Consider the following 15,129-nt stretch of genomic DNA (forward strand, 5'->3'; position numbering starts at 1 on the left):
TGGAAGGCTTGAGTTTCCCTGTCACTAGCAACACGAGCTGCCGCGGTACAAGATTTTGCTCTTCCTACAGCGCTGGGTTTAGGATTTGGGATGAATTCTCAGGATCTGGTATCGGCAGTGCTCAGTTGTGTGTTTTGCAGCCTCTTGCAATGAAGACAGGTGACCTTTACTTCCAAATTTCTGTAAGCAAGCAAGTTTTCTAGAGGCAGATTTAAATTCAAAAATTTCGGTAAGAAAGCAAGCTTTCTAGAGGCAGATTTTAATTCAAAAAATGATGCAACACCTGGACCAACTGAGAATTTAACAAACATTAACTGGCTATTTTTACCAAAATCATTGAAAGGAAAATTCTGGTTACGAGATGCCACCTTATCATATATCTTATTTCAAGTTTCTATCCCTTGGTGAAGTAACAGCAACAGTTTGTGCCTTTTTTTTTAGGAGTGCAAGTGGTAGATTTCCCCATTTAGGTGTTTTTTCACCCAATCCTTTGACCTTAAGGTACTGTTCCTATAACAGGGGAAAGAAAAACTGTTCACCCCTGTCCCACAGAGTCCCACACAGAAGCATCTATGCTGACCCAGCACAGATGCAACTCTGAGCACTATTAGTGTGAAATCTGTCCAAAAGGTGGGTATGTAAGAGTCATTTAAAGTCGCTTTTCATTTGCTCCTATCATAAAATAAAAATGAAAAATAAGGCCAAAGCCTTCTCAACTGCACTGACATTAAATAGATGCCATCCGTTTGCAATGATAACCACACCATTATACATATAAGAATAGTCAGCATTCACTTATATGTGGACTGCATTTATATTTAATGCACATTACTTCCATGCTCAGTATTTCTCCTAACAAACCATGCCAAAACCCACCAGAAACAGATGAAGTACTTACGAAAATCACATCACATATTCTCTAGTTTGGAAGGACAGGAGGTTTTCGGATGCAGAAAGAAAATCACACTGTATCAATCATGGTTTCGGATGGATGGAAACCAAGAGATTATTCTAAGTGTTCACTGGGGTTGCACCTCTGCCACAGAGGGACATAAAGGCTGTGGTAACCAGTTACTCCAGCAAGCAAAACTCAGGCTGTATCTTGAGATCCTCTCTCAAATGTCCTGAAATACCAGGATGGTGACAGCTGGAATCCAGCTGCAAATCCAGAGAATACAGCTGGAAAACAGCGAGAATCCCACTGTGGACGAGGAAGCAGCACCTTCCCAGAATGGCAGAAGGAGCTGAGTGGGTGGTGAATGCATGTAACAGGTACAGAAAAGCAGGAGCAGCTCCAGCCGCGTCTCCTTCAAGCACTGTCTATAGGTGCATTGATGCCGTGGGTGCTTTGGTGAGGAGCTCAACCAACAACACTGCCCACGAAAGCACCGTTTGCTAGAGGAGAGTCCTGGGAGCCCCTAGGTACAGACACACTCCAAAGGGCAGGAGCAGCCTGAGAAACGTCACCTGGTGAAAGCTAAAGCCGAGCTCCAGGTAAGAGCTCTGCAGCTACCGGGAATGGAGACATCCCTCGGGAGGCCGCTGGGAGCCCCGGCTCTGCCCGCGGCAGCTCCACCTGTGCAATGTGGTAACAGGAGCTTCAGCAGGCCCAGCAGGCCCAGTGCAATAGTTTTTGCCTCAGAAAAACCAATTTCTGAGAATTTTTGGCAATGGACTTGAAGAGGCAAAGGGCCTTCTGGAGCGGTCCTGTCCTGGCACTACAAAAAGCCAAAGCCCACCTCAAATCCAAGATGCAGAAGGCAGCAAGGCCCTGGAAAAAACGTAAGTTAGAAAGGATCACTGGCAGGATCCTGGCTAAAATTCTGCAACGAGGAAATTTCCTCATGTTAGCGTTAAGCAAAATAAGGCGGAACAAGGACATATATTGTCATGCAAAGCCATTCTGCCCTCATGAGGTGTGTAGAGGACTGAGCTTCACAGGGCATAACTGAGCACAGCTTCACGTGAGCGTTTTTGGGAATGCAGGCAACGTTTTGAGGCTGCTGGTCACAAGGGGCCCCTGGAAAAATGGCCCTGGCCAGGGCAAGGCTGGCAGGGATCTTCCTACCAGTCCTCACCACGTGCACATGGTTGGGCTGCAAAGGTAGAAAGGTGCCCAGAAGAGGATCAAGAGGAGCTTCTGAAGGGGCTGGAGCAGAGGGATTAGCACTTCCTAGTAAGAAGTGCTAATAAATACTTACCGAGCAAAGCTATGATTACTTAGCATTTGTTACTAAGGCAAAGTGGTCACAGAACCCTCCAGTCCAAAAAAATGACTCTTATGCTGATTGAAATAGCCTTGTCCATGTGCAAAGTATTCAGCTCCCAACAGATAAACCACTGAGCTCTACACACAGCGATTTCATTGACTTATCAGTGCCCTGCAGAAAGTAGAAGAGCATGATTTGCAACTTGGCGTGACCTTAAAGTGCTTCCATTTTGTCATATAATGACAAGCTTTATTTTTTTTGCCTAAATTGTAGCACTAACCTCTTCTAGAGATCCTTGCAGTGAAATTGAGGTCAAATCAGCACATGGCCAATGTCAATGCCAACGAGACCTTTCAGCCGGAGAGGCATCGGCCTGCAGAGCTGAGCAGCAGCGACCTGGCCACGGAAGAGCCTCAGGAAGAGCCTCCTCCAGAAGGGAAGGTCCTCAGTCATGGACTGACCTAACCCTGGCGAAGCTGAGATCTACACCCCACAAAACCTTCACAGAATTAAACCTGCAGCAGATGATGCATGGCACGTACAGCAAGGTTCAGGCTTGCAAACAGTCAGTGTGTGAATCCTGCACACGCCGGGTGCTTCCTGATTGCCTGCTTGGATGGGGGCCACGGGATTCAAAACAATGCAAACGGGTTTGAAAAGCAACAGGATTAACAGAGGGACCAGGCTCACGGGCAAAGAGGGTGTCCATCAGGCTACATGCTGTATTCTGCTTAGAACTACAGCACAGGACCAACGCGATAAAGTAATGGATCTGTGAAGGGCTGCTAAAAAATATCCACTTACATATGCTCTTCAGGATTTGAAACGGGGAAAATCTGTGATGCTTCTGACCTGCCTATGTTGAGAGGATTTAAGGTCAAAAGAGAAAAGGAAAACAAAACATGCTTGCCCTCAGGTAACAAACACATCTACTGAATATTTATCCAGGTCAAGGAAAGATCGAGGAACTCAGCTGGTAATAGGGAGAAGCTCTTTTCGTACCAAAGTGAAGATATTATGTTTGTATTCTCTGGAAATAAGTGAGAGGACTTAAAAATACTTCTGCACTAAAAACTGGAGCAATAGCCAGCATGAGCCTTAATCACAGATTAAGAGTGACTAGCGGGGCTCTTACCTCTGCTCACAGAGTCTAGGAAAGACCAAAGGGACAAACCAGTAACAGCTACATCCAGATTCCCTGGATATCCCTTTCAAACTGCTGCCACTGTGACAGAACGAGCTCACTTTCCATGCTTCACTTCTGCTTAATTTCCAGCTTTGTTCTGGGGGAGAGAGCAGCTCCCACCAACTACCACGAAGGAAAATAAACACCTACCCTTCCAATCTCATTGCCGTAAAGGAATGTGCTGAAAACACCTTTGAATATCCTCTTAATGAAAAGTTTTCTTACGTGGACTATCCAGCTTAAGCAGATTTCTATTAACAGTTCTTGGATATGAGCCTGGGGAAAGATTCAGTTACCTTAATGGTCAGGAAAGGGCTATTAGAGGGCTTTACTGACACCCTCGTAACTCGTTAGCATCTAGACATTTACGAGCAGGACAACTGAAAAACAAAAAAAAAGCTTGGAGACAACGACATAGAAATCATGCACAGCAGCATGTTTTCTGGCCACCAAAAGCCATTTCTGGCCTTTGGTTTGAATGACTCCATCTTAGGACTGCAAGACCAGGAGATGAATCAGTAGTTCAGCAGACACTATTGACAAATATATCAGATAAAACCCTGTCAGCAACAAGTACAGATGCAAGAAAGTCAACAACTTTGCAGCCCTGGAATTCATAATTCACACAAAGAACAAGGAAAGCACTGGACAGAAAGCCTCTTTCAAACAGCGGATGAAGTCAGGCACTAATCCTAGGATCCCATCTTGGACATTTTTGCTGGCCCTTCCTTCTCTGGAGCAGAATTTAGCTTCTCTCCTTTCTCCTTTTCTTCCAAAAAACTGCAGCAAAAATCTTTGAAATGACCATTTATAACAAGCTGCCTTTTCAGGAGGTCACGTATGGTCTTCTTTGATCCCCAGATGATAAAGAGCCCTTAAACCATACCCCTAGCAGCAGCCACACGTCTACAACTTGACAGCTCCCTACCAGAGATAAAGCAACTACCAGCACAGCAAAAACACCTACTGTTCAACAGCCCGGTAAGGGCGTGGAAACTGCAGAAAGGTGACACGAGTTGAGCTCATCATCTGCCCATTCACAGGCAACCAAAGGGTATCCCAAATCTTTACGGAATTAGGTCTCTTGCATCTCAATCCCAGAGATTTCAGGTCTGTTGCAGAGTCTGCACCGAGCTAGAAAGACTCCAGCTAAAGATGGGGGGCTTGGAGGAGAAAGGCGCCTTTTCTCCTCCTCACTAGAGTCCTGCTACCTCACCTTTGTGACAAGAGGCAGCAGTGCCACCACCTCCCTTCTGGAAAAGGAGGACATTCACTAAACATTAGTAGCTGCATAGACACCAACTTATCTCCCCGGAGCATTAAGCACAGCTTTATCTTTATAGATTATCAACCATAACCAACCCCAATCTTGGCAAAGGCCTGTTCTCACTAAACTGGGGTCACCCAGGTTCCCAGGAATTTATCTTTAATGGAATGCATGAAGTTTCCTCATGGTCTTTACAACAGGACTTTCAGATGAACAGGTTGAGGATTATAGCTAGAGTCTTTCCTTGAGGCAGGAGATGCAAGTTGGTTTCCAAGAAGGGGAGCCCGTAACACAGGGTCCAGGATGTACCATTAAGTGCTAAAGTCTCCCTCTGAGGTCTGGCTTTCTCTTTAAAGGTAGATATGTCTGGTGGAATGGCATTCTCTCAGTAAAGGGAAAACAGTATATTCACATGGAGCCGAGAGGACACGGAACTGAAGCAGGTTTTACTATGCAACACCTGAAGACTTGGATTCTCTCTCCTCTCCGCGCCACATCTCCCACCTGATAGACTCTTTTTCTTCAAGACTACATCTCCTGTGCCAGAGAACCAAGGAGCAAAATCCACAGCTCCTTAATTCATTACTCATTGGACAAATAATTGCTTTGCCTTGCGTTAAACTTAATTAACAATTAGAGGTTTCATAATCCCATTCTGGGCTCTCAGAGGGAGCCAAGTTTGCTAAGAAAGCCAAAAATAAACACTTAAGGGAATCCTTAAAAAAAAAACAAATCCAGGTATGTCTCAGCAAGGCTGAAAGCAGGACAGCACTCTGTGGCTCTGCTGAGCTTTGTATTTAAGGCTTCTTTTGAAGGCTGGCATGTAACTCAAAGACCCTGTAACACTGACCCTGAAGCAGCCAGTACTTTATCTTTATACTTATCTGGCCAAGAGCCATCTTGCCTCAGGAACAGGGAGCACACGCAGGCCCTGTGCCGTGTCCTGATAGAAAGCACAGTGCTTGGGCTGGAAGATCTCTCACGATAACAGAGGTAAAGGATAAATTTACAAACTCGACTGGTGGAGGGCTCAATTCCTTTTTTGTTTTTTTTTGGGCATAGAAGGATTAAAAAATGAAAAATGTCTGTAATTTCTGGGGTGTTGAAAGAAGCAGTGCCAAGTAAAGCATTCCGAATTCTTTAGAAAGCTGCAGCAGGATCCTGTGAAGGTTAAAGGGCGGGTGTCTTGCACCCCTTCTCATCAGCAGCGCCAAGGAACAGCAGCCGCCTCCTCTGCAAAGGCTCTTGGGGCCGGTGCCACGCGAGCAGCGTAGGCAGAGACACAACCTTTCTCTCCAGAAATGCAGAAGCCTCCTCAGCCCCAGCAGAGGTAAAACGAAGGCAGGCCAGCAGAGAATAAAGAAAGGGGCACCTCAGTGCTAGGAGAAAAGCCAAGCAGCTCACAGCCCCAGCCTGTAGCTGGGCCAGGCAAACCTGACCCACGTGGCAGAGATGGCCCTGTTTGCTCAACTCCTACACAAATACAAGGCACTGAATTTAAACAAAAAAAAAAAAAAAGTTGTTTTTTCTCTCTGAAGTGCAGCGGGGTACAGAGGCAGCAAATGGAATTAATACATACCCAAAATACAGAATGCACTGCAAACACACCTTGATGTCTGTATCTCACGGAAATGAGCATCCCACACTAATGCATGCAGAAATTGTTTATTACTGTTCAAAGCTGTGAGGTTTTTTTTATTTATTCCATTTTACAGAAGAGATGTAAGCAAATAGCTTCATCAGATACATTCATTTAATATTTATGCACAAGAACATTCAAAAGACAAACCCATGACTATGTAGCCCTTCAATCACACTGATCAAGAATATGCTCTTGATTTGTGTGTTTCCTTCAAAAGCCAGCTGTACGGGCAGCATCTGGATAGCAGGGAGTATGAAAAGACACCCCTTTGTTTTGGAGAATCTAATGGATTATCAAAAGGGCATTCTGGCACTTTTCCCAAATTCGGCATACTCGTGCTAGGGGTACAATGTTAGCTGTAAAGATGAAAACTGAAGCAATGGTGATACCCGCATCTTATCATCTCCACTGATGGAGCTTAATCAAACATATTCCTTTGCATTTCAGTGCCAGTTCTGTACCTGAAGTGGTAGCCTTGCATGTGCCACGTGAACCAGCTGCCCACGAGCAGCTGTTGCTGCAAAGCAACAGCTCAAGCACAGAGCACATCTCTTAGCCAAGCGGATTTCTTCTGGTGCCTGTAGTGGAAGGTGCTCTGGAAATACCTCGTTGGAACCCAAATTCCTGCATTGAGGGGATCTGCAGCTGCTGCTTACTCTTCATTTACAATCTGACCTACACCCAGCACTCGCACAACTCATGTATAGTGCAGATTTTAGTGAAAAGTGACTAGCAGTTCATATATCCACCCCTGTTACAGGCATGTACAAGAGCCTTTCCACACAAAAGGATCCATTGCCTCGTCCCAAGCTTCTTGTTCCCCACCCCGCTTCTGTAACAAAATGGCCTTGGAATGGTTGGCTGGTATAAAAGCCACTTCTAAACACTAAATTAAAGACATTGCCATTACAAAAGTCTCTCCAAAGATTGAACTTGAGCACTGACACCCTGTCTCCAGTTTAACTGCTCACATGAAGACTCGCTCAGCCACACCGCAGTGTTAGCAGCCACGGGTCGACCCACGTGCTGGGAAAGCACAGTTGTGTAGCAAGTTTTATGTCGGGCCAACACAGCACTTCTTAAAAGGCAGCATCTCCAGGATATCAGCATAAACTTGAATTACAGTTGAGCTATAATTAAGATAAATTTATTACCCAATTCTAGTTTTAGCAAAGAGTTGCTAGTTTCTTTTTCACTTTGTACCTTTCACTGTATGTAAAAATAGCTTTCCCCATATTTTTGCCATCTCTCATCTTCCTTGATGGAACCAAAGTCAAACTAAACTACACAATACTTCTTCCAGATACATTCACCTAGTTCCTTTCATTGGTAAAATATAAAAGCATTAAGCAATTTTGGGATGATGCATGATGCTCATGTAAGTACTTAAAGACTTTTTTCAGTCATCTGCGTCTGATAAAATTTCTTCAATTAATCTTTACACTCCCATGACAAATCTCAGAAGCTACAGATCACGCAATAAAAGACAGGTGATGTTCTAGAAGGACAGAAAAAGGCAAAAGCAGCCTCTAAAAAAAAAAAAAAAAAACAACCACAAGTGGAAGAAACCCAGGAAAATGCTAGCATAAGCTTTTTGTTACCTTCTACACAATCAGGTGATGAAGGTGGACAAGATTTCTCCAGAACATGTCAATCTAATTTCTGCCAGCACTACTTCTACCTGTAAACTTTTCACCTTGATTTTAGCAAGGCTTTTGACTTCTTTCTTGATTTAGAAGCAACACAAACCTCAAATCTAGATCAAACTGGAAAGGTTTGCACTCCTGAGAAAGGGCTACTCAGAGCGATCATCAGTGATTCAACCAGCAAACTGAAGGGAGGTATCCAATGGGAACCCAGAGAGGCTTTGCCTGGATCCCAAATATTCAAACTCCATATTCTAATACTTTCATTAATGAACTGATGGAATTATAAAGTGACATCAAGCTGGGAAAGCATACTAGGAAACAGAACTAGAATTCAAGTAAAGAAACAGTGTGGAAAAAGCAAATGCAACTCCAAAGACAAGGAAAAAATGTGTTTAACACTTCTGCATTTAGGTAATTATGCAAATAGCAAAAGGTAACAACTACCCCTGTTCTGCAGTACTGTAGGCAGCATCCTAAGGACACAATGGATCACACACGATACAAGTCAACAATACACTCAATATAAATAGCAATAGTGCCTTAAGAATTGTGTCTTCCACTGTGCTCAGTACCATCTAAGCCTCAGCAGATGACAACATTCTGTCTGGGCACTGCATTTTTATGAAAATGCACAGAAACATCAGAACTAGAAAACAGAATCTTCAAGAAAATGGTAAAGAGCTGAAGTTGTTTCAACAATCAAAAACTAAAAGGGACAGTAACAGCCTTAAACATATTGTAGGTAGCTAGAGTCAGAGAAGAGTTTACCCTCTCTTTACACAACAGCCCAAGAGGAGTTTAGCTTCTGGGAAATGTCTTCTAGCAGCAAGCCCCTAGGGTGGCTAGAAAGGCTGCTGGAAGCTAAGAACAGGCGTACGAACGACAAGCTGTAACAAACCCTTTTTCTGAAGCACTGAATCAGATCACCTCTCATGGTCATGATCTTCCCAGCTATATTGGCATTCCTTTAATAAAAACTGAATCTGACCCTAAAAGTAACTCTTTCTACAGAGCAGAAGCTGTAACAACTTCCAGAAAACAACCTGCAAGAAGCCACAACCCTTCTGATGTGAGAACTCTTCCTTTCCCCATTCACAGACTTAAAAACATTCAGACAGTTGACAGTGTCACATTAGCAACAGGAGACTTGGCACTGGAACTGATCTGGTTTATTTTCATAGTCATACACTGAAACTGTGCAATACTGTTCTGTTACTGAGCTGAAAGCGTTGCAGAATAAAACTTTAAAATCTACAATGCATGGTTTGCAAATTTACAGTCTTTTCCACACAGATTTGGGGTCGTAAAGCAAAGCTTACAGCAAAAGATTTAGCAAGGACATCAGAGGGTTTTAACAAGGAAGAGCTGATTAACAAAAGCAGATTCACTTACCTTCCGCAATTCAATTGTAACTTCATTTCTGTGTCTTCTCATAGTCTGTAAAAGAAAAAAAATACACAAACTTATAAACTGTAAAGAGCAAAGTATACTGTTTTGAAGCCGACACCTAAGTTGAAGGGCATTTATTAATCATAAGATATGGAAAACAGCACATGAATGATTCTGAACTCAGTCTTTCCTAGCAAGATACACAAGGAGGCTTTTTTTTCCCTCCAATTTGTACACCTTACAGAAAGTTTTTTTTTCTTTTTTTTTTTTTTTAAATAAACCTCAACCACAATAAGTGTCCCAAAGGCAGAAAACATTTACTTCCCTCCTGAGTTTCACTGGAATGACTTTCCAGGCGTTCATATGTGCACACCAAAGGAAGCCGTAAATACAGGCTTAGACACTCTCCTATTTGCCTATGACCACATTCACAACCCAAACATGCAGCCTGTTTCAATATTTGGCCTGTAATAAACGACAGAGATGACTGAGCTAAATGCAAACAAGGCAGACTACGCTTATGGGCAGAAAGAAATAACGAAGTCCTGTGGCACTGAATCAACTCGAGACCTCACCACAGTAACGGAAAACCGGCCCATGTTTCTCAACCCCTTAAAAATAATCGGGCACCCCAAACACAGCATGTTCTTATTCTTCCTAGCCAAAAGAGATCCCAAGATTCAGAAAGAATAATCTTGGTCTGGTGAAGGCAATCTCCCTAGGTTCATTTTACAATCAGTGGAAGAGACAAGCACCACCAGAATGTGATCCAGAGGAAAATCAGACTGGATGACCGCTGGCAACCTAGAAAGATCATCCCCACTAACTAAAATTAGTGCCTGTAATAGGACATTACTTCCCGTGTCCTATCCTTGCTGCTGACCTTCTCTGCTGCTATGTCCCTCCTTTCGAGTTACAGCAAATAATGCAGCTAAGCCCCAAACTGTCAGCACGAACTAGCGGGGAGCAGAGAACAGCAGTGCTTCCCTGCAGCCACCCAAGGAAACGCTGAGCACACCGGAGCTCAAACACTGCTAAAGGAGTGAGGGGGTTCACACCATGCAACTACACAGGACCCAGAGCTCTGGAGATTAACTGAACTTCATGTTTCTCTCACCATTCTGCATCACAATATCCATTAACTTACCCAAGGCTGGCCTAGGGGTAAGGAGGGTTTGGATAATCACGCACCGGGCAGGAACACAAGTCATTTAAGCAGCAGATATGACTCTGACTTTGTGGCTGCCTTAAACCAAGCAAGGCCTCCTTATAGCAAGAGGACACGGGCAGCACAACAGCCTCAGAGCTACCAGACACCGCTTTTCTCCTCACTGTTTCGCTGAGCTATTTGACTGTTGTGACCACCCGTGCGCGGCTGCCAAGGCTCCGTGTGCCGGGACTCGACGGCCAGGGGAGGACACCGAAGTCGGCAGGGAACAGACAAGCTAAGAACATGAAAAATCATTGCATGTAACTAGCCAGACCAGTCATTCAAGTTTCTACGCATAAGAGAGAATTTTATATTTGAATTATTTTAATTACCGAGTCAAACTTAAGGGCAATAAGTTTCCTCAAAGCTTTTTCCAGTGCTTCTCCCCATAACTCCATCCTCCAAAGGAAAAATGCTACCGGACAAGACTGTGTTAGATATCTACTATAAAATCTCCTTTATCATTCTGTGCTAGACACATTCTTTAGGAAGTCCCTACTAATAAGTCATTTCCCCACAAAATTTGAGCTTTTATTCTCATTTATTTCAAAACTAAAAGGGGACCCCATCACACGATATATCAATTGGCTTATGCACTTTAGCATTCCCCACCTCAAAATCAAGTACACAGATATCAGGTCATGAAAGCCCAGATGTAAGCCATTATTTAACTTTCATTTGCTTTCTACTTACAATTTGATGCTACATCTTTTATCTATGTGAATTAATTCCTTATAATATTTGCTCCTGAGCAGAAAAATCAGGCTAGATGTGAAGCTTTTTAGAACACAGCCCTTGTGTTGTGTAACCCTTGCGACCTACCGCTCTTCTGGAGGTGAAGAAGATTTCAGAGAGACTCTGTGTTGCACTGAGCAGTTTGGCAGTTTAATGTTTCTTATTTTTAGAAAAAAATAATGTGGCACAATCCCAGACAACGCACTACTATTCATTTTATCCATTTACTCTAAAACATCTTCGAACAATACTTTGACTGAAGACAGGTACTCAGAGCTATCCTGCCATAAAGGCTCTACTGGGAAGACGACTCCAAGCTTCCTTCTAAAAGCTGATAATCCACTTCATTTTTCAGTTAGGGTTTTATCTTCAAGTTTCCACAATTTTAGCCCCACTGACTCTATCCTGTTACACTTCTGTCTCTGTATTTTTACTACTAGATTTTTTAGCTTTTATATTTACTATTTTTAAGCTTTTCAAGTATTTGACTATCCTATTACGGTTTTACGTTCAACTTGCAAGAACCTCCAGCCTTTTCCTCATAAGGAAGCTGGAAGTCCTTGCTTAACCTACACATGTCAGAAGAGGCCAGTACTTGTGAGTAAATTCAGGGCTGCTTCTCCCTTCAGAGCAAGGAAGCCGATACCAAGCAGCTCAGCGGCAGGTGATGACACACTCGTTGCTACAGTATGGGGTTCAGGTACCTAGTCCCCATGGAGCTGCCTAAGGCCTGAGTTTCCTGCCAGCACAACATCTTAAGCTTGACTTTAGGTCACCAGGTTCATCTAGGAATCAGTACTGGGCTGTGGGCTTCCTACACACATTTGGAACAGGAAATTCCCAGAGTGGCTGAACTTGGCTGTGCAGTCGGCCCCAGCCGCGCTCTCTGCCAACGTACTCCAATATGATGATGATGTCTAACCTGATGCTGCAAGTGTTCTCTTTCCCATTCCCCACCATCTCAGATAACCACTATATATTGATATATTTATGGCCGGGTTTTCCGTCTCATACCTGTCAGCTCTTGCAATTGCAGACTCTGCAGAGAAAATACATAGACAGACACTTGGCACTGGTCTGACCTCCAGACTCGGCTGTTCCGCAATTCCACAAGGGACCTTTGTAGATATCTACACAAACGCCCCCGCTCAAGCAGGTTGCACAGGACTGTGTCCAGGCACCTTCTGAATATCTACAAGGATGGAGACTCCACCACCAATCTGGGCAGCCTGTTCCAGTCAGTCATCCTCATAGTTTTTAGTTTTATGCCTGTTACTTAATTTGGGGGTTCTCTAGGCATTTTCCCAGTTTTCTCCTCTTTCATTACAGTATTACCAGCTCATAAGTAGACTGCTGTGTAACACACCACTGAATTTCAAAAGTTTGGCCACCCTTGCCTTAAGAGGCCACATTATTGAGACCAACAACATACTTGGATTCTCATCTGACCACAGGATATGCTGATACACATACAGCATCACGTGCTATACTGGACTATACCTACTCTCCAGGTGCGCTTTTATAAGCTTTATCTTAAAACTGACACGTTGATAGGCATCATTTCTATTTGTATCTTTTCCTTTTGCAAAGACCGCCCTTTTTTTTTTTTCCCCTCAATTCCCTAAAACCAGATTTGAGTGAATCAGCTATAAGGATAAGCAAGTCAGGACAAAAATTAAGGCAGCTATTCAAAGCTCGTGCTTCTGATGAATCATTTTAGAAATACAACAGGTTATCAGCATCTTGCACCATCCCCAGAACAAATCACATCATAATCCAAAAGCACATAAAAGCTGTCTTAAGTACTACTGTGACCCTCCCTTTAAGAAAACACTACCTGTGAAGGCAGAATACCATACTCCTTTACACTTACACTGTCTGCAAGCCACAGCACCTAGGGCTGAAGTGTACATTTGCCAGAGATGTACACACTGCAGCAGCATGGTGAGCATTTTCCCCAGCTACCAAAAGCAGGGAGAGAAAACTACCCCATAAAGCCAACCCCATGGACTCACCACTAGCTTTCAGGCTGGAAGGACACCCATCTGGTAAGATCTAGCTGCAGTATTGCTTGAAGGCTAGCAAGACACTGCTGACAGATGGAATTTCAGTCATTTCTCAGCCTTATGTGTTTAAATGACATGTCACACTGAAGTGGTGCATACCGCCAAAGCTACACCAACACAAACCTCAAATGTTTGACAAAACAAACAAACAAAACCCCCACCCATCCAGCACAGGCTCAATTCTGTAAGTCAGCAAATGGTGAGAGCAGACCCTCAACTGCCCTAACCACCGGGTTATGAGGGCATCCTACCCACGGCACAGAAAGGTGGGAATGGAGCAAACTGCCAGCCAACCTTTACTAAGGAACGCGAACACACACTGGTTACCAAGGGGCACTACAACAGCACAAGTTAATTCCTGCACAAGACCCAAGGCCCAGATCGGTTCACAAGGCTTTTGTAACACGAGATTTCTTCTTCCAGGGCACCACTTGGGAAGGACCGTTAGTTTCCTGTGTGTTTTACAGGCTGACATAACCACAGCAACACAAAGTGAAAGTCTTGTAACAAAAGTCAGAAGTAGATGTTTAGCTATATTTCTAGTCTGAAGTTTCTTGCCATTTTATTTTACAAAATAAGCCAGAAAAATAAAAAGATCTACTAGATGCTGTTAGCTAAAATAATGTTCCCTTTTCTACTCTGGATTTCTGACCACTCTTCCAAAGCCAAATGCCAAACGTTACACACCACAGATCTCTCCCTAACATCTTCCACATAAAAGAAAAGTAATCTCTAGTTCCATCAGTACCAAAACTGAAACTAATTTTAAACATCAATTGAAAAAAAAAATCCACCACATCACTGTATGCATTAGGACTTTCGTGCTAAAGGCTGGGAGAATACATGCATTAATTGCATTTTAATATTCTATAGCTGGGGGTTGTACTGTTGAAAAATATTAGGCTGCTTCATCCTTGCAATGTCAGAACAGCTGCAGAGTCAGACATAAACTCCGCAACCCTATTTCATGCCAATACTTAGCAAGTAAAAATGTTGTGGTGACAAAAAACTATATATATTAAGTATAAATATACATATTATACATTTATACATACATATATATATTTTATATATACATAATATATATTTTTATATATTTTTATATATATATATGAATGGATATTAGACCTTCGGGATAAAGCAAACTTCAAGTCAGTGTCCACTAGAAGGCTTCAAAGACTGCTACAGTCCCCATAAACCTGCCTTTGGTGCAGTTAAGGGGCAGAAGCCACGAAGAACAGGGCTGCCCTCACTAGACCAGTGTTTGAACTCTGGTCTCTCCCCTCCAACAGGAAACTGCCAGGAAACTCGAAGCTGGAATGTGGAGCTGCCTATCAAGAAAGGAAGCTTCTCCGAAATTTTTCAGTTGATAGTTGGTATATGACAAAGGTCAGAACTGTGCATAACTCTTCCGTATCAAGAAATAGGGGCTAAGAAAGCCCTGTAGATTTCTGGTTTGTCAGCTTACCACCAACAAATTTTGAAAAGTGTCTTTAAGTGATAAAAAAATTTAAGACCCCCTCGCTCATATATACATTTATATATATATATCTGTGTATGTATATATATATATGTGTGTGTGTATATATATATATATATATAAAATCTTTCAAAGAATTGAAAAATCGATCAGATATGTCATTCTAATGGACAGGAACAAGTAAATACATCTTCCAAAACCCTCTGGAGCTACATAATGTAGTGTGCTTTTCCTGTAATTTTTTTTTTTTTTTTTAACATCCCTATGAAGTTATACATGACCACAAGAGCTGTTA

At 43.0% G+C, this 15,129-nt stretch overlaps 1 protein-coding gene across 1 annotated transcript in view; it reads right to left on the minus strand.

The window, feature by feature from the left end:
* Window positions 1-15,129, minus strand: part of KPNA3 (karyopherin subunit alpha 3) — a 47,950-nt gene that overhangs the window by 20,753 nt on the left and 12,068 nt on the right. The window contains exon 2 of the mRNA XM_088522259.1: window positions 9,347-9,391. Within this exon, the coding sequence (XP_088378385.1) occupies window positions 9,347-9,391 (45 nt within the window). The remainder of the gene's footprint in view (window positions 1-9,346; window positions 9,392-15,129) is intronic.

Source organism: Tinamus guttatus, unplaced genomic scaffold (genome assembly GCF_059628265.1).
Source record: "Tinamus guttatus ecotype Peru unplaced genomic scaffold, ASM5962826v1 Tinamus_guttatus_pri_ptg000150l, whole genome shotgun sequence".
NCBI classification, from domain to species: domain Eukaryota; kingdom Metazoa; phylum Chordata; class Aves; order Tinamiformes; family Tinamidae; genus Tinamus; species Tinamus guttatus.